Below are 27,859 nucleotides of genomic sequence, written 5' to 3'. Positions count from 1 at the left end.
TTCTGGAATCTCTTTCTAGTCAAAAAAAATTTATTGCACAAACAGCCAAAGAGTTAAAAAACTCCTTAGTTACTTATGTTACACAGCTGATACCTACCCTTGACCAGGAAACAAAGCAGGGAGTCCATCTCTGATGTCTGCTCTTCCCCACAGCCTTCCAAGATCATCAAGATCATATAACAATATTCACATCAAGCATGAACAGCAATGCAAAGGACAAGGAAATGAAGAATCATCTCTTGTCATCTTTGTGCTGTAGCAAACCCAGCAGAAGCTGAGTGTGTCAAGAAACAGAATGAGTAAGCAGTTAAGTGGGTGGTTCAATATGTTCATTTTCCTCCACTATTTCCATTTTAAGTGTCAGCTTCCCAAAATGTATTTAATTTGTACTATAAATTTTGATTCCCAAACTCTTAGCATGCTGTTCAATGAAACAATCCGTACATACACATGTAAAAGGAAATATTGCGGAAAACCATAATGACAGCAAAGGCCTTTGTATGAAATCTGTTGCAGCTACATTTACTTCTAGACCTAAAAAATGATAAAAGGTTTTTTGGCTGGATGGATCTAAAGAGAAATGAGAAGCAACTCCCCACCATCTTTCCTTCCCTATGCAGTCTGCACTAACAGCAGCAGACTGTTAAAGAGGTTTCTGTAGGTTCTTAATCACAATTGTAGCCTCTATTATAACAATATCCTTCTGACTCCTCATTAAAGCACAGCACTATCTATGTTGGAATAACCACACTCCATCACTCCAGTTATTTAACCTTTGGTATGTCCTATAAATGCAATAGAATTAATGAAAATGCTATTCTCAAGAAAGCTACATTGTAACATGCAGAACTCAAAGAAGGGCTCCTTGTTGTAAATGGCCAGATGAAAAATCACTTGCCATAGCCCCAGGAGGAATGAGAACATCAATAAAAGCCCTGTCCTCTCTGCCCCCTGCCATGGCAGAGTCTCACCCACCCTGCTCCTGGCTACTTCAGCAATATGCATCAAGCAGCTTAATCAGAGAGGAAGGAGTCAAATGTGGGAAAACATCCATACCCAAGTGAGCAGAAGAGAAGCAAGAAGGAAGGCAGAACATGGCATATGGTACCCAGTAAACGACCACAGCAGGGGAGTTTGCCAAACTGTGCCCCTGCCAGCCTCGTGCCCACCTCAGCAGGCTTCCCACAAGACCAGGCAGCACTGTAGTCAAGGGTGCCTGCTGCAGTCTTGTCCTACAGCTGCAAACCATAACTATCTGCCTGCAGCAATAGAAGTACACCCACTGCAGCAGAATCCCTGTAAAAATCTAGTATGTTAGGCATTTGCTTCAACCAAACCTCAGGAGGCTCAGGCTGGCATGGCAGTCAATGAACTCCTTTCATCTCGCAGGTAAAGACACAGTTCCCTAACACTTCAGGATGCAGCAGTAAGCAGATTGCTCTCATCTGTGCACCACCTGTACTGATGGAGCCAGAGGGAGAACATAAAAAGCAGGTTCTCATAAGCTAGAATTGTAACTAACAGGAAAGCAACATTTAATGAAAGGTAGGAAAACTTACTGATACAAGCTCAGAACCCATCCCTACATAGATAGTAAAGGGGGAGAAAATCCCTAACGATACACTGCATACCATCAAAACCCACTACTCACTCTAGCTGAACGGGAAAGTGGAATTCTGCAAGCTTGTCATAGAGAGGGATATACTGCATAAACTCTAATTGTCACTTTGCTTTGGAAATGTGATAAAAATGGCAAATAAATACTAAATAATTGATTGCAGACTTAAAGCTTCGGTAATTGCAAAAACTGTTAAACCCCTTGCATTTACATTGTTAAAAACAGTATCTCTTTGTGCCACCCAAACACTGCTGCAGAAGCGGAGTACTTGAAAACGTACATGGAGCAGACAGATGAAATTACTCATTATCACTACTATGGTCAGTCCTTCAGGTCTTGTTCTAGATCCAGTATGTACTGGGGTAGAAGCAGTACTGCTTAAGGAGAGCTGCAGGCTCACCTCCTGAACTGCAAAGTCCAGCAAAAGGAACCAGGGGGGGACAAAAACTGCACGAGCAAAGTCTGGGATTTTTCCTACCTTCAGACATGGTTCTCTTTGAGAAGTCTTCTGCTCCACTGACTTTTCTTTCAGAGCATTACTGACTGAGTTGTAGGGTAACAGAAAGAAAAGCCACAATTTTTTTCACTGACAGCATGTTTTCTTCCCTGTCTATCAAGAGAAAAGGATGATTCACTTCTCTGCTGGTAAGGCTGGAGGACAGCCTGAGGAACAGAAGAACTATTAGGATTAACTGGGTGTTCCATAATCAAGAGTTTTATGGGCATTCCTCCCTAGCTTTGCAACATATGTGAAACCATGAGTTTGCTAAGAACTCAGGTAGTTTTTAGCAGGTCTTCCCTGCTAGCATTGAACCATGAGTCTTACATATGAATCAGTTTATTTCTATAATGCTCACAAATGGAGAGGGATCTCCAAATCCTGTTTGCTGACAGCTGCTGCTAACCTCTAGTCCACAAATATCCCACTATTACACTTAAAAATTTTAATCAACATAAATTGTTATTCTCTAAGTATTTGCAACATCCCTATTAGCAGTGCATCTATTATGGTGGTTTCCCATGCATGTTTCCACATCGATACCAGTCAGTGACCTCAAAAATTGCAGGTCAAGGATGAGCTGAAGCATGAATCCTGATGCCCTAGGTTTTAACTTTTATATTTTGCAAATTCTGTACTGACCGGTGTGTAACTCTGAAGTTTCTTGTAGCCTGTTAACTTCTGCTCTCTCATGCTAGGTAGGCATAACAAAGCCTCTCCAGGCCTGCTCTCCAAGGACACCCAGACTGTCCTAGGCCCAAAAAGTATAAACCAAAGAGCCTCTAAGGAGGGCAAGCAGAAGGGAAATTACATCATTAAACTGAAGCTTTAATTGAATAATTAACCCTGATATGCAAATGAACCAAACCTATAAAAGGGTGAAGAACTCGTGACCTGGGGTCCATCTTGGCAGTAGCCTCTGAAACCCCAGGGGGTACCTTTGAAGGCCTTTCAAATAAATACCTACTTATATTCCCTTACTCATGTCTAGTCTCCGTTTCTAGGAGGCCTCTTAAGGCATCAACCCAGGCACAACTTCTGTATGTGATGAATCCCCTGATTTGGGACTGAAAAATATTCTACTTTTTGAAAACATTGCCATCTGCCTAGCACTCCATTTTCTTATGAGCTGCAAAACTGCTCCTCTTGCAGTACTTCACCCTTTTTATCCTGTTTGTATGAATATTGGACAAAGACATGTAACAGCAATTGGTACAGAGAGAAGTCAAATAGTTCAGTCCTCAAATAGATCTTCTATAATTCAAACTCTAACCTGCTGCTTATTCCTAAAAGCTATGTCACATCTTCACAAAATCAAGTTATTGCCCACAGAGCCACAAAAGTTACATTCCTTTACCACAACTGACCCTGAATTTTTCAAATGCAATACTAAATTGTGAGCTTAACAGCTGTCTGCAGGCTCCAGAATAGACCGTGAAACAAATCAAAAAGGTTTTTTTAAAAGACCAAAGTAACTTTGCATAAGCCTAAATTTCCTTAGCAAGCCACTTAAGCCTACTGTGACACTTAAGGCCATTTAGGACACTGGAAAACAGCAAAGGCTGAAGCAATCATTCCATTTATTTTCATTTGTAAAGAAAAAGTTACTTCTATCTGTTGAAAAACCTCATTAAAACTTTAAGGATGACCCCTACAGAAGTCCCACCCCAAGTGACACTTTACATGCTTTGCTTGTCTTTTTGTTCAGCAGAAGAGTGAGAAGCCAAAGTACACCTTGGAGCTGGGCAAAAAGTACTTGTGCAGTCTGTGTACCCAGAGTGCCAGTAAATTCTATTTATTGGCCTGGCTGATGGAGTCTGTACTCTTCACACTCATTCAGTCTCGTACTCAGCCACTGGACTTTGAATGTGTGAAGAATCATAAACAGATGATCAGCTACACATGGGCTCACAATGGACAAGTTCCAAGCAAACTCCTGACCCCCATCATGTCAAAGACACTTAAGTCATACAACATTTCATATTTCTAGTTTCTGTTAAATCTGTTGTTTGTGTTGATATCAGAAAAGGGATAAACAAATGCAGCTACTTGTTTTTAAATCTATATACAGTGAGTTTTAAATGAATGTCTATGTTAGGCAAATCAGTTTCACATCCTTTCTTTACTTATTGCACATCTCAAATAGTCATCACATCTGTAAGAACAGCTTTACTGCGGAGTATGTGCTACATGTAGCTAAATTCACATAGTGTTGTGGGTTTTATCCTGAAAGTATTAAGTCTCTCAAATCAGTTTTGACTAGAGCGTGTAATTCACTTCTTAACTCTATAAAAACAGGCCAAATAAATGAAAGATTAAGATTATAAAGTGGTGACAAAATATGTATATTTTTATACTTTACATGGTATTCTCTGGATATATTTGTCCACACACAATGACTTTTTTCACCAATTAAGAAAATTGCCAACTCAGAAAATGAATGTCAGAAAGAGAGGTCCAAGTAGAACCAGAGTCATTTAGGTTGGAAAAGACCTTCAAGATCATCAAGTCCAACTGTAATATTACATTGGCATTACAATATAGATGTTTATGCTTGTTTTATAAATTTATCATTCCCGCTATGGACAAGCAGAAAACATTACTCCATCTCTTCTTTTTTCCCGTTTCTGAAAGGAACTGCACACAAAGGTGAGGGTCTTTTCACTCCTTGCCTATGTATACAAAGGCTTTAGATCACAGGGAACACCCCTATGAATCAGCAACAAAGCAATTTTACTGATTAAATAGATTTATCTGTTGCTCTTGGCAAACATCAGAGCTGATTTTACTTGCTTTTAGAAATAGTAAGTGAAACAAGATTTACAGATGACATATCTAAACCAGGATTTTTGCACACATAACAGAAGATGCAGCACTCAAGAATGAGATCTGTATTCAAATGTTGAGTGTAAAGACTGCAAAGATGTATGTACTTCAGTCATTCACCAGGACACTGAGAAGATTCTTCTTTTGACATTAACCATCATTTGTGAGCCACAGGCTTACCAAATGTTTCTAATCCAACATTAGAATTGTCAGTACAACTGCCCAAAGACACTTGAGATATAAGCAACCTAAAGGTGAATATTTAGTGTCCATGTGGGCAAATTGTTTCAGTGCCCTGTCTCAGTCTTATTTTTAAAAATGCCTCCATTAGTATCTATGGAGTCCCATCCACAAGTGTGTAGTGGATAAAAAAAGGCAGTATCTGGCTTAGTCTACTTTTATAGTGATTTACATCACAAATTTGGTGGGAGGTCATCTGGTTGACACAGAGGGCAAAGAACAGAGCCAGGAGTCTGTAAGTGGTGCTTTACAAGTCCATTGCCATGATTAAAATGAATAATCCAAGAGATAAGCCTCTCATTTCTCAAAGTACTCTAGTCCATACTGCATCACTCTGCAGCAGAACATGCTAAGCTTCTGTCTACATTACATGAATTGCTGGGGTGGGAATAAAAATATTTATGAGCTATTTCAGTACTTAGACTAACATCTCTGCCTCAGTGACCATGTTTTCTTCTTCACCTATCTCTGATGCACAGCTGTGACAAATTCTGGACCTATGTAGTACCAATATTTTTCAGCAGAGCAGTATTATCTAGGAGAATTGTATCATCTTTTTCTAACATAGTTCCCTCCTCAAAAAGGTTTGTCTAGCCCAAATTTATCTTTTGAATTTACTTTCATAGAAACCTATGTAATATAGCAAACACAATTTAATACCCCAAGCTTAGTTTTCTTTTCAAGGGTACACACTGCTACTACAGTAGATTCTACGGTCATCTGCCAAAGCAATGAGGCCTTTGCTATCCTGGACTATTTTGTTTCACACATTTGTAAAGTTGCCAGCTTTATCATTATCAAGAGGTTGCTGAGGAGACCAGAAGTCAATCAGAAGCATATCACAATGAGTACATGCAGTAGTTTAAGTGGTGAGGTTTCCTGAGGTTGCTTCAGCACAGCAGCAATTATCTCTCACTGATGCCAGAAAAACTTATCCTTTAAACAATCTCTAATTCATCTTGATCAACATATATAAACACTCTCATAAGGCCTAACTAATCGTTTAAAGATCTTGCTTGGATTAACAGCCAAAACCCAAGGTTTTGCTAAATAAGAACGTATTAGTACAAAAAACATCTGTGAAAAGCCTGAAGGATTTAATTTATAACCAAGCCTGCAGTTCTCTGCTTCCTACTTTCACAACAAAATTGAAAAAATGAAGACAGGAAGAGGAAATAATAATTCATCCATCAGCTTTGAAACCTTCCTAGGCCTTGGAAGAATCACCAAGGCAGTATTTAGAGGAAGGTCCCACCCAGCACAAGAAAAGCTGGCCTCGTCAACCTCTCTAAAAACAGAACTAAAAGAAAGGAAACAATCAGTTTCCATTTATAATTACAAGATAAACCAAGAAATAAAACATTTTCTTCATGTTTTCAGTTAATTGGATCTTTAAAATATCTCAATATGAAATAATAAGCTAAAATGCATCTTGCCCAAATCACAACTGTGTCAGAGCTACACTACATCTAAAGGTCTAGGCATCTAGACCTATTTTAACCCCATAGTTTCTATAGCACAAGAAAAGAAATTACCAGTAAACTAACCCAAGGGAGCGTGTTTGCTCTGAACCATCACATTCTGTTAATTTAATAGTCATGTTTGTCAGTGCATTGGTTTACCATGCTGCTTTACAGCAGGAACTACATTCAACATCCAAAATTTTGTAGCTCCCAGGGTAAAAAGGAAAGCATGTTAGCTTCCTTTACTTAGAATTGAAGGACTGTCATAACATGCTCTGCAGTAATGTTGCTTAAAAAAGATGTAATAAAAATATTTACAGATTCAACTATTACAAGGCTTGGATCATCAGAAAATAGCTATCATAAAACAAAGCATCTGGAGGAACAGTGAGCAAAAGGACACTTCAGTACATGAACTCTGTGGCAAGGCCAAACATAGCAACTCCAGTGAGGAGAAAATCAAGGCAGTTGGGATGGTCATTATAAGCCACTGCAAAATAAATTAACATGAGAAAGATAAGAAATTACACTTCTGAACAAATATCCTCTGAAAATTAGAGGCGGAATAATGTTCTGTATGCCTTGTCCCATATGCGCTCAGCTGCACAGCAACATCCTCAGCCTCTGCATCCTTCTTTGCTTACAACTACAATTCCTACCCGTGAGAGCCTGAGGCTGCTCCTCTCATACCCCTAAACTCTCTACCTCATCCCCTCAGACTGTGCAGGGCTGACTATGCCACTGCAGGAGGGAGAGCACCAACAGAGCTCCCTAGACAGTCTCTTCACCTGAACAGGGAGCTGCAGGGACTCTGCCAGAAGTTACAAACTCCACAGCATCCACCTCCCTGTCAGCACTGGCAGCAAGTTCAAAAGGATGGTCACCGACAGCATTAGCACCTGGTCCTTGGCAAGAAAACACTGCTTAGGATATTTTGCAATATGCATCTTGCAGAGCTTTTCCTTACACAATCCAAGTATGGTAATTAGAAACGAGAAAACAGTTCCTCCGAAAAGACGTCCCATAGATTACCTGAATAGTTGTATTAGTCACTTTAAAAAAAGAAAATTAAAAAAAATCAGTTGGTTACCAGAAATTGCAGATAGGACCTGAAAATTTCATGGCCTTAAATAACATTCTGGTAGCAAAAATTAGTAATAGGAAGTTAGTTATGAATAACATATTTCCATAAGAAGTGCCACAGCTATACCTCTGTCACTCAAATCAAAGTAACAGTTAAAATTTTTATATGCTCTCAAACTTGTAACTCCACCATTTGCTTCTTCAAAGGAAAAAAGAACTGAGAACTCTATTTGTATTTTTTACTAGTTATATGTCATTACTAGAATAGACTTGGAGGGGCTTTTCTGTGGAGGAGGTTGTTTCAGCTGATATTTCTCCATCTTTGGAAAAAAAAATTAGAGCTTTTATATGCAAAAACATTCAGAAGAACAAGCACCAGGAAGAAATTAAACCAGGCTCAGCTGCAGAATTTTCTATTCTCACTAATACCCACACTAAACTATACCTTCTGGACATGGCTACAGTAATGCAGATTCCTCCCAGCACTTTTCACATACTTTGCGATTACACCTTTTAATGAGCTGATTTTTCAATGAGATCTTATTTAGATTTGATAACCCACTAAAATAAAGGTTTTTCTATTGAGCAGACCCTCCCATAGATAAAAGAATCTTTGAAGATTAAAGAGGTTATGCAGTTCAGAATCTGTATAGTCTGGCAAAATATATATATATGTCCAATACATCATGTGCAGTATCCAGAATAACAGCTATTTGGTGCCTAACACCAAGCATATTTCTCTTGGTGGTGTCTCTTGTGGGAGAAGGAGGTTTCACCACCCTGAAAGTCTCAAGAGTTTTGAGAAAGCAATCTGCCTTTTCTATAGAAACACATATGGCAAAGTATTTTGCAAAAGCAGCAGAAGTAGATATTTCATAGAAAGCAGATTTCTGTTCGCATGGTTGTAACTTTATAAAGCAAGATTTATTTGAAAAATAAAGCAGAACTACACAGATTTTTAAGTGAAATAATAACTGCTGACTTCTGGTAACAGTAACCTCTAGTTTTGCTTGGCTACAGAAGCAATCATTCTGAAATCCCTTCCAGTTTGTATCCAAAGTAAACATCTTAGGAAAGTTTATTTGCCCTCCTAAAAACTGCAGGTTGAGATTATTTTGTCCTTTCTCAAACACATGATTAAAGCAACTCATTACACTGTTCCATCACTGCAGCTCTTGGCATTGTTTCCTATGAAACTGATTAGTATAATAATACTTGCATCCTTCAGTTATTTTCCTCATCCATTTAAAATATGAATCATCATTCTGAAAATATTTTCAGTGTCAAAAATTATAATTCATAGGACCCATAGAATATAACACCGTCTGGGGGCTTCTTACTAAAATAACAGAGTTTTAACAGTGCTGGCAAATTCCAAAGGCAATGTAGGAAGACAACTGAATTAGTCTTTGAGACAACTGTACAGGGCAGAGCAGGAAAGAATGAAATGTCAGACATTCTGATTCCCTACACTGCACCAGGAGGTCTTGATTTCAGGAACTGGCAATCAAGGATTGGTTCTTTGACTGAAGGATTCCCAAATAGCCAAGAAATTAGTTTATAGCAAGGCCTCTGTCAAGAGTTATTTATGACCTACCTGAATTACCACAACACCACACTGCCACAGCAGCTGCAGGAGGGGAGAACAAGTCCAAAGGGAAAGTACCCAACCTGGTGAGAATGCACAGACTCCAAGAGAGCAATCAAATACCAAGGTGAAATTGCTTCAAGCATTGAAAAAAATCAGAAAAATGGTAGAGAACAATGCAGCCAAGAGAGTGTCATTATTGCACTGAAAATAAAAATCCTCAGGCAAAAGAGACTCCATCAGTCTGGAAAAATAAGAAGCCTAAATAGCTTCAGGACACACTCCTATAAAAGGTGAATGCTGAATGCTAGCTAGGATCAGCCTCCAAGAATCTTCAGTTTTTCATGTTGCTTGGGAGAGTAACGTACACAATCTCCATCTTTCTATGCAAAAAAGGAAGAATCACTTGCAGAAAGATAACATGACAAATATACTAAGATTTAAAGCCAACTGCTGCAGGAAGAGTAACTAACAACTTGTCACACAAAGCAATATTTGTCATATTTGAGACAGTCTACCTCAGTAAAAGCTATTCCAAAGTGATTTTCCTACCTGTACATCTGTGGTCAGCAGGGAGACTGGCTGTGCAGGCTGGGGCTGCAGCCGAACAGCCCAGCAGAACAGACATTGTGTCCTCTTTAACTTCACTGACAGCAAACACAAGAGAGATATCTGACATCCTCAAAGCCAAATGAAGAAGAAAATAAATTAATTTCTCTTCTTATACAGTGGTTTAAAAGTCTCATCCTTCTACAGAGTGATCACAAAGACTCCTCTCATATTCAATGAAATAATCTCTTGGCTGTGCTTTCTTAGCATTTGTTTCTCCAGCATCCTCTTTTTAATCAGAAGTGTAACCATACTGCTTGTGGGGAAGAAGCTTATTGAAAAAAAACAAACAACCTTTTATTGTGCTGCATAGCATCTTTAGAGAATGTCTGCCTTTCTTTCTCTTACCATCAATCTTAAACACACAAGAAGCATGGGGTTTTCATCTCTGAAACTATAGTTACACATGAACTAAAGACTCACCACTATGTTATCATGGCAACAAAAACAATAAAGCTTTCAACAGTACTACGGGGGTAAAAACAAACACAGTAACTCCTACATGATCCAAAGTTAGTTTTTGCTTGAAAACTCTCTATCTTATTCCGTATTCTGAAGTCTTGGGACACTGGAAGAGTACAGAAAGAGTAATCACAGCACCATACTTTTGTTAAATACAACAAAAGTTTTTAAAAGCATGATAAAAAACCCCCAGAATGCACTGGGATTCAACAAGTCTGCTGACAACATGATATTGTCACTCGCAGTAGTTCAGTGTTGGCACCACAGTGCAACACTCCCGCAAGTCTTGGCAAACCCTACTGTTGTAAAGGTGAGCAAGGTGATCTTGGGCAGAACCACAAACACACTGCAAGAACTGGTTCAATACTTAGCTTTCAACTACTCAGGGACAGCGCAGATACAAAACTGACTAGATAAATGCATCAAGTCAAAGCATGTCTCAGTTGAACCTACTCGTAGCAGGACATCACAATGGCAGTAGACTACTTTTTCTTATAGTCTGGGCTTCTATGTGCTGTTTTTACACCTTTAGTCAAATTGTCTTCCATCTCCCAAGAAATTCCCACTATAGGCAAGGCCACAGACCAAGATCAAGGGGCAGATTCTGAGTTGACAGCAACAAGGTTATGGTGGAGAGTGAGTGGGGGGAAAAAAAATCTGAGCAAATATTCACAGGTTGAACACCATCACTGTGGCTTTTCCAGACGTTTGAAAAACAGTGATCACATTCCAAATTGTTTCAAAGCAGCATACATTTAAATCCAACTTACAGGGCAAACACCATGATTATCTGGAAAAAATATTGCAGATGTACAGTTTTTAACTTGACAATGTAATTAATGATCTTCACCATTAACTGATGACCCGTTTGCTTTGCAGTAAAATAAAATGTTCTATTTTTAAGTGGGAAGATAAGATTGGGGGGAAAAGAACAGGAAAGAGCAAAGGTATTTGGCCATAAAACAAGGTATAGCAGCTGTTTTAAAATGGCTAGCAGTCTCTGGCAAAGGCTAGAAATACTAAAGTCAAGACCAGTCAGACATTAAGTCTCATTGCAAGCATTCTGCACTGCTCCCCTGCTCTACACATCCAGCCTATTCTGCCAAGCTGCCAGACACATCAGAGATGCCAGGCTCCTGTGTTCCTGACTTTCAACACCAGGCACTGGCTTTACAGGATAGACAAAGTATGGCTAGCCAGGATGAAGCTTTCACACAAACTACTCTTGCTTACAGAAAAAAAATTACAGGAGAAATGTTATGAAAAATTTTTAACTGGATTCATGGGACATTTTCCCCCCTTTCCTGCCCCATTCCAAGGAAAGGATTTTGTAGGTCCATCACAACCTTTGTTGTCTATATGAATCCATACTTCCAACTATCCTGTATTTCCCTGTATTTTGCCAGTAATAGATACTCCAACACCATCCTGTATATCCCTGTGGTTTGGCTCCATGCATACAGTAATTAATACAAGGAACAATTTCTCCAGCAGATTATTTATATAAGATTACATGGGAAGGGTCCTGCCGCTAACGTCCTGCAAGCTCTGCTTTCTCTTTTGGCCAACCAGTCCTTCCCCTAAAAGCACACCATTTCACAAGACAGAACATACTTTAAAGTGAGCAGGAGCATGGAATTATTTCCTGAGCTGTTCCCTTCCAAGTTTCTGAATGATCCTAGGTATCACTGTATCCCACAGCCATAGGGAAGAGAAGAGAGAGATCCAGCAGGCAGGAATTGTGCAGCAAGATTATAAAATAATTAAATAAATCAAACTCTTTTATAGACTTTTTTCTTCATAGTCTAATTGGACAAAGGATCAGCCACCCCTAGGGGGTGATTGGCTAGAATCCTAAAACATCCATTGTCAAAATATTTTTCTACCATGAACATCGTTCTACAAGGTCGCAGGTGTTCATAGTTTACAGAACTCTGCTAATATCTTCGTGAGAGAGAAAAGTATCCCACGGGCTTAGAAAGAAGCAGGAAAATTTCTTGCTAACAGCATTTTTGTATCCACACCCAGGTGCAGTTATTTGGCAGTTAAACTTTTCTTCTTGCTTTTCACACCTCTCAGAACGAAGTACAGTGGTGTCCTCAGGGAAGAAGGCACTCACACAGATTTGTAAAACCAAATATGAAGCCATTATCATAATGACTCAATTAATTAAGCAGTTAGGCATGGCTGGAAGTGACCTGCTGGGAGAGACAGTGGTAAACTTCTCATATAGTATATAAACTATCAAGAAACAAACCCTAGAGCAGTCAACAGCAAAGGAAGCATTAATCATTATTATCACTGGAAACACCATGAAGCTTATCTTAAAAGTTAAAGAACCACTTGAGAAAAGCAGCAATTCTCCCTAGTGCATTGCCTAGATTATTTTACTGCTATCGAGCACTAAATCATCACAGAAAAGAGAGAAGCCTGGCGTTCTTTGGTTCTTAGTGGCTCATCTGACACCATTAGAAGCTCATTGAAAAGCTGTCGTGTCAGGCCATCTCAGGTCTTTGCAGACAGATGCTAAATACCTCCCTGATTTCTTGAGTCTTGAATCGCCCTGAAGTTAGCCTCTCCAGCCTTTTTTTAAAAGGGATCCAAAATTAAAATTGCAATGGAACTGACACTACCCACACAGCCAAGCGTGACAGGTACCCCAAACACCTTCCCTGATGTAGTAAAATCTTTTATACAGCAACCAAAACACACATCATACATGCAGTGGTAAAACAGTAAAAACAAAAAAGTTAAAATAAAAAAAAACCAAAACAACAAAAAAAAACACCCCACCAAACCAAATGAAACAAACAAAACCCATTGTATTTTCAAAAACATGAAAGAGGGAGGAAAATCTTCAAGTTTTGTACCTCAACAAAATGTGGTGTAGAGATTAATGAGCAGCCAAGTCACCTGAGAAGCAACTGATGGTATCAAGTTATACAAACACACAGCATGTTTACATCTTTTCTACAACATTACTCTTTCATATAATTTAATTTCATGTTCGCATTCATCCATTAATTACTTTATTGGAGCATAATAAACCCAAAGGGGCAATGCAATGTTACACCCAAATGCTCCCCAATGCATTCAGATAGCAACCCCTAATTAGAAACATACACAGTTCATGAAGAGAAAATGCATTTTGAACAACCACTAAAAATACAAGTAGGCATGAAAATCAGCCACAAAAAAAACCCAACCCAAAACAAACACAAACAACAAAAAACACCAAACCAACACACAAACTATTTTATTAACTCAACATATAGCTGACCTTTTACATACACAGCCAGGAAGACCAAAGAACAAGTTCCCTTGCCCAAGATGCAAGTAACTGGTATTTTTCCACTGGTGGGCATTCACTGGCCCTACCCTGACTAACTACCACCCAGCACTCACAAAGATAACATTCACTTGGGATACCAAGAGTTTTACCAAAGGCTCCTGATTAGTCTTTTCTACCTAAGTACCATACAGATCAAATCCTACTTTGGTGTAACAGGCCTGACAAAGACACAAAATCTCCGGCCTGCAACACCTTTGTTCAAGCAATTCTGTTGGAACAAGGAGTGCTCTGTATCTCAGTCAGTCACAGCAGCACAAGAATCTGCACCTCTCTTCCTCCTACAGCAGCTTTTTGCAGAAACCACCAGCTCGGGCTGTAGGTCAGCACACCAATTTTGCAACACACACATCACTCTATGGATGCAATGTTTGGTCTTCTGCATTCTCTAGTTGTTCTCATTCTTATTTTCATCTCCGTCTTACAAGAAATGGACCCGTGGCCATTGTCCACAGAGAAACTTGTTTTAATTAAGAACTAATGCAAATCACCACATAGGGACTCTAGTACCAGCTTTAGTTCTAGCTACCTCCTGATGACCATCAGCTCAAAACTTGATACTTGCCCATACACAATTTTTTAAATAAAAACCTTTCAAATAAACCATTCCAACTTGTACTTACAGTATACCAAAAAGAGCACGAGATGGAAAGAAATATTTCCAATATATGCAAGTTATTTAGCAGTGTAAACCATACTTGACTTTCTTATTCATATACTTCTGCTGCAATACTGAATTAAAATAGCCTTTTCAAAAAAGTTGTATCTTCCAATAACCACCATGTTCAGTTCTTGGATTCATGCAAGGAAAAAACACTGTAATTTCCCACTGCTAAAATTATGCAATATGCTAAATTTAGTGCATAAAAAGTCAATTTAACACATTCTGTGAATTTCTATTATCATGCAAAATATATACAATACTTCTATACATAGATGAAGGGGAAGATAATAAACTGAGCAAGTGGGAACCATGTTCTTTAGAACATACAGATATCCAGACGCAAACACTTCAGTGTTTTCCTTGAGTAGTGTTTGGAGAGCTGTGCAATATGTGCTCCTGGCTGCAATATGCCACAACACAAGCTAGAGACATTCTGCAATCCTTGAGTAGGTGTACAGATAAGTAAACAAACTAAATGGCATTTCAAATTAAATATAAGGTTCTAGACTATATCCCACCAATGGTGCATTTCAGCAGGGTCGTATCTTTTGCCTCACAACTGCTCAAACCAGACAGAAAATGCTGCAACCTTCTTAGGTTAAAAAGCTGATCTTTCCTCTCCTGGTGAACAGAACACTGTGCCCACACTGTTCCTTTCCAATCCTCAAATTCCTAAAAACTATGCCAAATGCACTTGCAGTAGGATATAGCTGTTTATTCAAGCTGAGGGCTGTATATCATTGGAGAAGTTAAAAGCTGGTCTCAAGTAAGATAGTTTCCTCTTTGCAGAGCAGGGCTACGTGGAAGCCAAGCACCAGCTTTATGCCAATTTTCTTCAGTAAGCTAAGAAAAATGTGTGGTCCTCCATACTTGGAAGGCAAGGTACTGCTATACAGGATAAGAGCGTACTCTTAAGCTCCAGGGTTTTTCACTTGTCAGGATGTAAGTCTTGATAATTTCAAAAGGAACAAAATTGCTCTCTTCCCCATACATCACAGGCACTGCCATAAGCAGGTACAAGGTGCAGCTTCCCAACATCTCAGTTCTCTGTTCTGCATTGCCCCGCTTAACATGCTCCCTGTTCCTCTCAGTCTCATCTCTTCCTGGTGAACGGGATCATCCATCCAGCACCAGCTCACATCTAAACGTGATACTGGACATTAGCCCTTAGAAAGGTGAGCTCTTTGGGCAAAGTCACAAGATTTTATCACGAGTGCTTGTATGTCAGCATTTCACAGCTCATGGGACATCGTTACAGTCTTTACGCTGATCAATGCAAATGAGGATATTAACCTCATCTCATTAAAACAACCTTTTTCCTACCACTTAAGCTTTACCTGCTCCCCACACCCATGCCCCTCCCAGCAGAGCTGCTGAGCCTAGGCAAAGCACGATGCTTAACTCACTCACATTTCACTCTCCCAAGCCAAACAATTTACTTATCCTCCTACATCTACTGCTGCAACCCAGCTTCTTCTGCAGAAAGGTACCACGGTCCTTGGACTGGTCTATATAACCTATGCTCAGCATGAGAATGTAAAATAATTAGTTAAAATGGTTAAAATAAAATTAAAAAAAAAAAGCAGCCAAGTCTTCAAAGTTGAGAGGTATTGCTGCAGGGAATGCTCCTCTGTGGCAACCAAGGGTACCACGAGAATATTCTGAAGTCCACAAAAAGGCTCCAATTTGATCTCCAGACCAAACTGAGATTTGGATCAGTCCATTGAAATTAGTCACTTCTAAGCACTAGCTCAGTCCACCACAGTATTGTATCTCACTACCATGTATGAGGGTAGCTCCCATTCATCCATAAAGACACAGCAAAAAGAAGTATTGATTATGAACAGAATTGTAAATCTGCATTCAGCACACAGATGCCACAGCAGCACTGCCAAGCAAACAATAAACAAATGTACTTGCTGCAAATTAAGTAATCTCTATTTTTTTCTCAGTTCTAATAAAAACTCAGTCTTTTTTGTGCTTCTAATAAGAACTTATCTAGAAACAATCCCCCAAAATTCATTCTTCAGCAGTATTAGGGCTGATATTTAAAGTCATACAGTTTTGCCAAACAAACCTTGCCTAGCTCAAAGTAGAATCAGCATAACAAAATTAACAACATTTTAAGAGTCTGAAAAAGAAAATTTTAAAGTAAAATAACAGGGTTTAGTGATTAGGTATTTGTGTTCAAACCAATCCCTCCCCATTGATGGCAATGGGAAAATTGCCACTTATTTCAGACTGCAGAAACTATGTTTATACTGAAAATCTGCATTGTTTTAGGGAGCAACTGCCACTGTGAATCATAACACAGAGCAAGAAATTCACAAGCTACATGAATACCATGACTTGCATTTCCAAATCATACACAAGTACAACCGATTTTACATAACACTAGAAGACAAGCCTTCCTTCAGGATACATCCATGTGTATGTCCCAGAACTAACCTCACTTTACGCCTGTGCCAAGGCTTGGGTGTCACCCGCAGAGCGAGGCCGGCTCCAGCAGAGCTCATGCACAGCATTCCCAGTGAAGACTGTGCAGCTTCCAGGCAGTCTGGGGGACTGGGCTCCATCTACCACTGAACACAAAACACTTGCAGAAAGTCTTTTTTCTTACGCTTCATGAATTCCAACATCTATTTTTTAGCCAGTGCTGAGAGAATTTTTCATTACAGCATTTACATGAGGGAGCCTGGAGGTGTGTCATACTCCAATGGAATATAGTTCTTCTATTAAACTATTACATTTGATAAATTAACGTAATAACCTCCTACATAATCTCATTTAGAAAAAGAGAAGGGATCTTATGGCAATCCATTCACAGTGCTCTCTCCTGATAGCTCTAGCTCAAAGAGTCCAGCAGTCTCTCTAGGTGAGCAAATGCAACTTCTAATCAGATATTCATGGAAGTTGTTATAAAATTAAATTAAAAGAACAACAACAAATCACATGTGTCTTCAAAGCAAAACAACAGCTTATAAAAAAATTAAATGCCAGAACCCAGAACTCATCTATATTTACAATAAGTGTTGCCCATAATGTATTTCATGTCCTAAGAGAAAACTTCATGTTAAGTAAACATTATGCTTTTCATTCTTCTATGCAAATAGGTTAAAACTGACAGAATCCATCAAGAATATCTATTTTCTCAGAAAATTATCCCAACAACAAAAACAAAACTAAAGCATCACTGTGATACTAATGTACAATGGTAAAGTTGCCTAAATGCTACAGGGGTATGAAAAGCTTACTAGGTGATGCCCAAACAGGCAGCAATCTTCACTTAAGAAGAGAAGGATGCAAGGAATCACCACCAAGCTGACAAGAGCAGGACCAAGGCAGCCCTCTATCATCCTCCCCTTGCTCTCAACCAGAGCTGCCATGAATGTTTGTGGCAAAAAAAGCCCTCTGGCCTCCTAGCAGCCACCTTGTGCCCTTTTACAGGTTCCCCAGTCTGCCCCAAAATTTGACATCATTCCGTTGCCAGTCCTCTTAACACCAACACACCTCTAGCAGGGTACATGCCCAAAGGACCAAAAAACAAGAGCAATTCAGCTCAGGCAACAAACTGTTATTTTTCTGTCCTGTGTGACTTTCCCTGCAGGGGAGCTCAGCGCTGGGTCTGCAAATGGGATCCCTATGGCTGTGCTCAAAGTTCTTCCTCAAGTCCTGGTCCTTCACCTCACCCCTGCCCTGCTTGCGCACTTTTGGCTGACTCCTGACTTCAGTGCCCAACCTCCCAGCCAGGCCCCCTGGTTTTATTTCAGCCTTGCCTGCTCCCTGTGACAGCCTCTGCTCTCAGCAGCACTCTGATTACATATAATCCAATTTTCTGAATGTCACTTGAGCTTCTAGACATGCTCTAACCCTGCTCCATCCTGTGGCTTTCCTGGTGTACTCAGGAACCAGCATCTGATTCCTGATCAAGGAGTTTTACCTCCTATTGCTATTTACTTCCTGCCTCTTTCTTGCAAGCATGGTGTAGCTGACATTCTCATGCAGTCTCCAAAGCACCACCTACTCCTCAAAATGCACGGACTGAAGTAGGATCCAATATAACAGAATTTCTCAAATTCATGGAATCTTCTTCATCAATACTCCTGGCAGAAGTTTGTCTGGCTGCTTTTTCTTCTGGTTTTGGTTTGGTTTTTAAACAGACACACTTTCTAAGAGATGCATCAACATAAAACAGAGAAAGGTCCACCAGTATACACAAAAGCAAGATGGATATTGACACATTTCCATGAGCAGCACACATCTCATACCACAAATGCACCCTGCATTTTACTTAAGGAACTCCTTTTTTTGTTGTATTTTCCCTCCAAGCTATCTTAAAGAGTGAAATAGCATAAAAATTTTTCATAGCCTACAATCAAAACAAATTACCAATCCATCAAACCCATCTAATTAATTAAAAACATGGCGTGTCCACCTATAATACAATACAGGTAATAGGTCCAAATTACACTGGGAGAATCACCATTCAACATTAGCTTAACAGACTTTGACTCCGTAAAATAATAAATGTTGAGCACTGCACTTTACCTGATTCTAGACTTATTTGAAAGGTATGCAATTAAGTAGCCAGCTTCATACTGAATAGGTATCAAACTGAGATTCTTATTGCCCATTCAGAAGTTATATCCAAGTTACCAAAACAAGCATCCAGTGAACAATGATGATTTTAGAGTTCTAATTACCCACCACTCCTCTTCTTTAGCAATTTATACCCACACAAATCAATATATGACAACTTTGAAGTATTCAAACACATTTCCACTTTGAACAAATCTCTGAACAAGGAACTGGGCAGCAAAAACATGCTCCTTTAACCCCTTCAAGAAGGGCCAAAGCAGCATAACTTAGATCAACCAGAAGGTCAACCAGGATCCTGGAGGATGGAGGGCCTCTAGGGAAAATTCACTATGTCTCTAATGAACGTCTTCTGTAGCTGTTTCAGCCGGCATCATCTAAGAGACATTGTGTCAGTACTCACTCCCCTGAGCAGGCATTCTCCTCCTTCAGGATGAGGATCAAATCTTCACAGTAGACCTTTACAGCTAGAATATAATTTTTTAAATCCCCTCAGCATGGTAATAAAGTAGTAATCCTTTGGTGCCAGTTACCTTTTAGACTGTGATACACCTTTAAATAGGCATGCCACAATAACATTACCTGATGCATGCTGCCTCAAATAATAATCCCAAGGCTAATTTTGTTGATGTAAGTGGCTCTGGAACAGGAGTAATATTTTACCTCAGTTTGATTCCAGTTAGTTAGGGCCTGTATACAGTCTTAATGCTCAGAGACTTTCAACTTAATAAATACACATTAAACAATGAACCATGACTAAACGAAGATATTACAATAATATCAGCAGTTTAAACACATTTCAGGAAGGGGCTTAATAATCACTTAAAACTGCAAACTTCTGACATAAGACTCTTCCAGAAAACAAGATTCTACATAAGTAGGCTTCAACCCCCAAAATATTTATGACACAGACAGATTTAAGAACAAGGTTTTGATTGTAAATACATTTCCAAACCTATACATACAAAGATCTCTGAGTCTTCAGAATTTGTTAGTACTTAGTAAAGGCATTTAGCCATTTGTAGCACCTATTTTTTTAATCAAGTCTGAGACATTTCTAAACTGTCATGCATGTCAAAACCTCCAAGTCACATTAGTTAAAAAAAAAAAGAAACCTAGAATACATGTGTAATTAAAAGTGATATTAATCATCCTTCCTCATTTCTTAGAGAAATCACCCAATATTAGCAGAAATTACACCTACCAATCAAATATGTTGATTAAGTTTATGAGAACGATCAGTTAATGTTTCACCACAGCAGATGTATTATTGGTTCTACAGTAACTGCCTGCATTTTCATATCTACTGTAGGGAAGAACAGAAAAAAAAATATACCATTACCTCAATTAAAACATTTTTGTTACAGATGGCATTGATCTCAGTGGAGCTACAAAATGAATAAAATATTAGCATGAGAAACAGGATTTGCATCTCTGCACAGATATGAAAACTCAGTTTTATTAACAGCTTTTTAACATACTTGGAAAACAGTAGAAAGCTTTCCTCCTCCGCCATTGCTCTGTCCACCAGCACCATTACTTCATCAGAATATTATTTTTAGTTATTATTTATGTACTTCTGCACAAGAGTCTTTATGTACGTAATTCAAACACGAATCAACCACTATCACCAACTTCATCTCTTATTCCCAACCTTAACAGTTCCTACCTCTTACCTAGAAAACCTATCAAACAACTTCCTGAAAAGACCTGCTAGAACTTGTGTTTGCACACCACTGGATTTGCTGTTATCCTACAGAAAGGTCACCTTTCAGTAATTTCAGTGCAAGACATTCAAACCACCTTGACTACTATGAACTGGTATGGAAAGACACTCCAAACACGATGCTTTATCCATCTGTACCCTCATGTTTAAAGGACAAGAAATACTGACTAACTCTAGAGTAGTTAGCAGACAAGTTTGCTATAAACTTCAAAGGAAGCAGTTTGGCCTGGATGTAGGTTGTTTGGGTTCGTTTAAAATTTTTCAAGTAATAAAGTTTAGGTAAGTCAGTGTAAAGGCACCCATTGATTTTTAAGAGACTTTTAGCCAGGCCCCACGTTCTCCTTGAAAAGACAACTTCAGTAACTTGAGGGCAGAGATGCCTGGAAATTAGAATTGCTGTGTTTTGAGGCAAATGTAACCATCAGAAAGTCTAAACTAAACATGAAAAATTCCAGGAAACTGAATGGAAAGAAAACTCCAACTATTACTGACAGATTAACTTGGGCACAAGGTACATGATAAGTGCCCAGCAGCAAGAGTGACTCCAGGCCTCTACAGAAAAAAAAGCTGTAAGAAACTTTTCTGGCAAAACCTAGATCTCTGAAAATCATACACAGCCAGATGAGCCTTTAGGACAGCTTCACAAGACCCATGTGCCCAAATCCTGAATCATTTTACATGTAATGGTTTCCATTGCTATGGATAATTATTACTGACTGCTTGACATAAAAAATTCCACAAGACCTAAATCTTCCTCACTACAGTGTTACCAACTTAGGCACAGCCATACTGGATCTACCAATGCTGCTTTAAGATCGAAGAGGAAAGAGATGGAGGTTAAACCCCAGTCTGAAATGCCTACTGCCCCCATGAGAATGTATCTTACAGATAAATGCAACAGTTCAAAGTCCATCCTCACTAATTCATTTGACAAAAGCAGGTCTACAACCAGTATTGTTTTCTGTCCAAACCTGTCTTTAACAGATGCTTTAACTGAAAAAATAGTCGAGTATGGAATACAGGTGCAGTGTTATGAAAAGATAAACAGCTATGCCACAGCAATCCAAAAAATATCTCTAAACTGCCTCTCTTCTGTGAAGCTGGCAAACATTAATTCTAAATAACTAAATTAACAAATCAGTTTCTTTTAAACTCGAAGAAAGTTTTACACTAGCAATAATGGAAACCAGTTTCCTGGGTCTCTTAACAGTTCGTTTAAGTTTTTTTTTTTAACAGATACTGGGTTAGATATCAGTCAGCCTAGGCTGGTATGCCAGCTACAAGTACATGCCTGGGAGACACATAAGAAGCAAGGAAGTACAAAGTGGTCAATTCTTTGCTGTGGCTTCCCAGAGTTCAAGCACTTGTAGTTTAAGAACTTTCTAAGCCAGATGCTTTGGGTGCATTGTGAAGCTCTCTTCATCAATTTGTCATTTCAAACCTGCTCAAATCCATTTATATGTCTGACTGCACAGATTTCTGGGGCTGTAAAGTGCATGGTTTACTCACATGCTGCATCAGGAAATACTATCATTTATTTTCAACCTGCTGCTAAAGAATTATCACTGGTTTTTTTCCCTGCCTTCACATTCTGGGAAAGAGAGTGGATATTAGTTCCCCATTTCTCTCTCCACAATGTTTGGGAATTTATATACATAAAAATAACACCCACCAGTTACCTTTTTCCAGATCCATCTGGTGAATTTCTCATTTTGTGGCAGTCTTTGCATGGCTAGACACGTCACCCTTGCCCTTCTAAAGAACTTTTTAGGCTCTACCACATTATTTAATGCAATCTCAACTTAAATATTCTCTTTTTTTTCCTCTGGTACATATATGTCAAAGAATGCAATCATGATAAAATCACCACTGGACTATCAAATAGTCGATCAGCTTTAATGAATCTTACATAGTCATAGTTACAGATTATTAAGCAACAAGTGCCTAAATGCAAGCTTACACAATGAAAAGCTATGTAAAAGCTACTGGAGAATCATTACAGTTCTGAAGAACTCTGTCTTCTGAAAACAAACTCTTAAACAGTTACGTTGCATAGACAGATGTGGCACATATTTAAAACACTTAAATTCCGTCACCACACTTCAGAACACAAACAAAGAAACTAAGCCTCATTGCTTGTATTGCAGGTCTGTTTTTTTAAAGCTAAGAATGTCACAAGCATAAATACAAGTCTTGAAATAAGACAGCTGGATATCTTGATACACTTCCACTGATTAATTCAATTGCAAAACCCTAAAACCTGCAGTTCTTAGGCTAATAGTATATTATGAGCAAGGACAACTCAACTGGCTTTTAAAGGAAAAAAAAAATCTCTGCATGAAGCAGGCAAGTAGCCTTTGGAAGAGCTTCAGTGAAAGGTCTCATAGCTCTACTGTGACTGAAGTTAAAGTCTCTCGAGTTAAAGAGCCTGCAGCTGCTACTTCAAGTTCATTTCATGGGCACAGTCTGCTGTGTTATCTGCTACAGTATCTTAAAACAAAGATCCAGGAAGAAAACAAACACATGATCCCAAAAGTTTGTCCTGCATGCAAACAAAGCAGAGAGAGAAACCTGATAAGAATTGACAGAGAAATATTTTGGTACAAAGTATTTCAGTAGCATTATATAACAAATTACACAGCCTTCCTACTCATTTATTAAAGTGCTCATACACGGCAATGTCAGAAGGAACATGCCAGAAGGAAAACTGTATCAGCCAACTCTGTTTAGAACCCCCCACACAGGAAGGCTTGCAAAGCATTACATGTAAAGAAAGCAGAAATCCAGTTCTCCAAGCACTGTCTTCTGCTCTCCTAGCAGCCTAAAAGTGGTTGCAATTATTTTATTTGCAAAAAACTGGCCCTGAATTATTCACAAGCCAAAAAAAAAAAAAAAGAAAAAAAGGAAATGCTTGGCAAATAATTTAGTCAATGCACAGTCCATCTCTAGGCTTCCTAGAAAACAGGTCAAGTTCTATGATTTCTTGCCATTTCTCTAGTTTTGTCTCCAAGCACTCTTGTCCACTGATTTCAGGTTCCTCATGGCAAACTCCCTTTCTTGTTCCAGTTCTGTAGTAAGATCATTTACCTCTTCCTTGCATTAGAAAAAAAAAACCCAAACCCAAACCAAAACACAAAGCCTAAAAAAACAACTAATGCACAAGTATTAGGTAAATGACCTAACGCACAAGAACAGCTACAACTATTTCTCATGAATCTTATTTTATATTTACCTCAATCTACAAAGCTGTGAACATCAGCAGAGCAAAATGGGAATAAAAATATTCTGGCTACACTTCGTTCTTTTTATATAAACGAGTTCTCTTGGTTCTGAAGCCAAATATAGAGCACATGAATGCACTGAAGATTATTTAGAAGGGTTCATATTTTACTTACAATATATGCCAAGTGGAATTTGCTGCAGGGAAGGTTTTTAAAGCAAGTCCCTATTCAGTCTTTGTACTTCACAGTTACACTATGGGTGCCAGAACACTCCAAGGTAAGCAAGTCTGGCCTCCACTAGAATTGAACTCTCAGATGCTAATCTTGAGACTTGCAGAGTTCCAAAAGACAGCTGGGGAAAAAAATGCTGTTAAAAGTGTACTTTGACCATCTAAATCTACAGAATTTTAACTTTTTGCTTAATTGACTGAGACCACTCACGTTTAAAGTACACCTTCAAATAGTTGGGAGACAAATGGCAAAACAGAGCAAGAGTGTTCAACTCCTGCAGAGTAAGAGCTTGTCCTTACTGTGCAATTTCCTTTGCTTCCTTAAGTTGCATTTTTCAGTGGATAAGATCAGCTTAGAGAAAGCAACAGAATACTATTTTGACTATAGATTTATATTAACATATGGTAAAATAAATATAATACATCATTACAAAATGCATTTCCCTGTAATACACACAATGCTTGAGCAGAAATCCTGCATGTTGAAGTCCTGAAAAAAGAAAAAACATAAAATAAGTTGGGGGGGTTTATCTTAAGTCCAACTAAAATTTGCATTTAACACCTGATGAGTATGTCCTAGGACATTAGAAATTAAAAAAAAATGCAGAAAAATAAATTATTTAATTCCTACCCCAAGTTAATAGCATTTCCTAGTATAATGCCCAAGGAAAACTGTGATTGAAAACACTTTTATATACCACTGAGACAACCCTGTGGGAAAAGAAATGCAATGCTCTGTATAGGGTCCCAACACTGTGCATTAGAGATGCACAGCCTGTGAATTCTCAAGTTCAGACACCTGCTATCAGACACGGCCATGTTATCTAATTTAATCCATCTATTTAACAAATAAATTTAAGATTAACAATGGTATTTTTCATTCCACTTCTATCATAAGACCATTCCAAACCCTTACAGGGCCTGGAATAACCTTCTCGTTTCCAGACTAGATCTATGCATAGGAATCCTTTGCTTTTGTCCAAGAAATCAAATTTCCCCTCATACAATATTCAATCCAGCGACTTTATCAGCCCATCCTAGCTATCCTTCTATGCACCTGCTCCAGTTTGAATGCACCATTCCTAAGCACAGGAAACTGAGTTTACCCAGTATTGCAGATGAGGCCTTACCAGTTCCTTGTGTAAGAACATCAATACTTTCTTACCTCTGTCAGGAATCTTTCTCCTAATAAACACCATCCTAGGATATAGCTCAAGAAACTTCCTCCAGTTAGAAGAGTGATCATTATCACTCTCAGTAGACGTGCTAAATTATCAATATCAAGTTATCAAGCTGTAGTGAAAATGCTACTCAGTTATTAACAATAATACACCATATATGACATTAAAACATATCTACCACATGGAACTGGTATAGTCTGTAAAAATAATGATACATTTTTAACTGAAATCCAAGACTGTGTATTTTCAATTTTTGAAATCTTCACACAAATCTAAGAGAAAATATCATATCCATACCAGTACAGTTACAGAACTTTGGTCCTGATTTAGTAAAGCATTTATACATTTATGCAACTTCAGACTGGAAGCTTTCCCATCACACTCAGTGAATGTCTTTAGAAAACTAAACCCACCCTTCAACGCTTTGCTGGCCTTAATGGGTTAATATTTCAAGGTGAAACTTGCAAAGGGTCTTCGAGGCTCTTTTGCATTTAACGAGTTCGGTCTCCTCTCATTTTAAAATGCAAAAAGAAAGTATTTCGCTATCTATTCTTTCTCTGAATAGACATACGAAGCTGCAAGAGCTAAGCATGCGTCCTGCGCTTCTGGCATTGAAGTAGAGCTCTACCCAGTGCCTTCACACATTTACAGATGAGAAGTCTCATTTTCTGCTGTTCTCCCGATGCCTTCCCAGCGCAAATCACTACAAGAAGATCACGTGTGACCATATGCTAAATCAAGTTTGCCCAGGAGATTTCATTCATCGGTTCCCCAAAAACTGGCGATTAAGCCTACATTCTTGCAAGGAGATGCCATTTAATTCAAAACCACATCGTTTATTCTAAAAAAATTAAACCGGAAAAAAAAAGAACTAACATATTCATAAAGCCATTTTCCTTACCAGATTATAACAAAGGCGAAGGCTTTAAGATCACGCCCGACCAGTTAATTTCACATTATAGGTGCTAAACAGCCGGTGCTGCTCCGCAACAACCTGTACTACAGTCCGTCTCCAAACACACCTTCTGTTAATTTGTGACACTGCATATTTTGCTGCTCAAGAACGAAGAAAGCCAGCGCTGTAGAAGCTATTTATTCTGCCTTCCAGGTGCTTCATAAATATTAAATAAGAACAGATACGAGCTACTACACAAAAACTTTACAACTCGGCAGGAAGCTGCCCCACGGGTCACACACGAGCGCGGGAGGGACCCCGACCCCTCTCAGTGGCAACGGGAGCAGCCCCCAGCGCAGACCCCGGAGAGCCGCTCGGTCCGGGCACGCACCTTGCCCCGGGGGCTCCGGGGCGGCCCCGCCGTCTTTGCTCGCCGCAGGCAGGGCAGCAGCGCTGCGCAGCGCAGCGGCCGCTTCACCTGCGCGGAGGGTGCGCGCAGCCCATCCCCGGAGGGCTCCCACCACCCTTCTGCCCACCCCGGGCCCCCACCGCGGGCAAGGACGCACCGGAGGGCGGCTTCAGCCCGGGTAACCCGGCGGCGGGACCCGCGGAAACTTCCCGGCGGGGCGGCACACCCTTACCTTGATGATGCTGCTCCTCCGCGGGGTGGCCTTGGCCGCCTCCAGCAAGCAGGCGTCGGGGTCGGGGGCTGCCGGCGGCCCCAGGCTGCCACCGGGGAAGCGCTCCGCGGTACCCACGGCCGAAACACCGCTGCGGCGCTCCCGCCTCCTGCCCCCGGCTGCCGCCGAAGCGTCCAGCGATGCCGGCTCGGGCTCCTCTTCAGCATGGTAAGCGGCATCGGGAGGAGCACGGCCCGCCGCCGGCTGCTCTCTGCCGCCGGCAGCCTCTGCCATCGCCCCGCCGAGCGGTGTCAACTTCTCCGGGGCGCTGAAAGGGCGGGGGAGTCACACAGACGAAGAAACGGACGGCGTCCCGTGGCGCTCCTCTCACGGCACGGTAGCGCCAACTTTCCCCGGAGGAGCCATGCCCGCCCCCGGGGGAAGGGGCCCGCGCGGGACTCCGCGGTGCCGGAGGAGCGGGGCGGGGGACGCGGAGAGCGCGCAGGAAGTGCAGCCGCAGCCCCGCGCTGTTGTGACAGAAGCCGGGCTTGTGTTGACGGGCGGCGCTGACGGACGGCGCTCTCGGCCAATCAGCGCCGCGGCCGCCCCCCGGCGGCGCGGCGCCGGCCAATGGCCTTGGGGAGGGGCGTGCCCGCGGGACTCCGGCCCGGGCGGTCGGGGCGGTGCGCGGGGGGCGGCTGGGGGGTGTAGGAGGTCTTGTAGCACCTGGTGGCCCCCGCCACGACCTTGAAGAACAGGGCCTGTGGAGGGCTGTGCCGCCTGTCGAGAGTGCTTGTGTGTTGAGGCGGCCGCGGGAATGCTTCTCCGCGCGTGTTTTAGGCAGGTTTGGGCTGCCTCTGTGCCAGGGTAAAAGCAGCGTGTGGAAGAGGTGACTTAGGTTAAACACCCTGCAGCCCGCGTAGCCCTCAAGTGGAAGTACTGTGGTAGGAACAAGGACGCTGCCAGCGCCGGTCGTGGGGGCTGCTGGT

General features: G+C 40.4%; 1 protein-coding gene across 1 annotated transcript in view; it reads right to left on the bottom strand.

Annotated features, from left to right (window-relative positions):
* The window catches only part of PLCL1 (phospholipase C like 1 (inactive)), a 187,252-nt gene extending 159,847 nt beyond the window's left edge, over positions 1–27,405 (bottom strand). The window contains exon 1 of the mRNA XM_032114175.1: positions 26,892–27,405. Coding sequence (XP_031970066.1) covers positions 26,892–27,164 — 273 coding nt within the window. The 5' untranslated portion in view covers positions 27,165–27,405. The remainder of the gene's footprint in view (positions 1–26,891) is intronic.
* Positions 27,406–27,859: the final 454 nt, after the last annotated feature.

Source organism: Corvus moneduloides, chromosome 7 (genome assembly GCF_009650955.1).
Source record: "Corvus moneduloides isolate bCorMon1 chromosome 7, bCorMon1.pri, whole genome shotgun sequence".
Lineage (NCBI taxonomy): Eukaryota > Metazoa > Chordata > Aves > Passeriformes > Corvidae > Corvus > Corvus moneduloides.
This window is presented reverse-complemented; position numbering and strand designations above follow the sequence as displayed.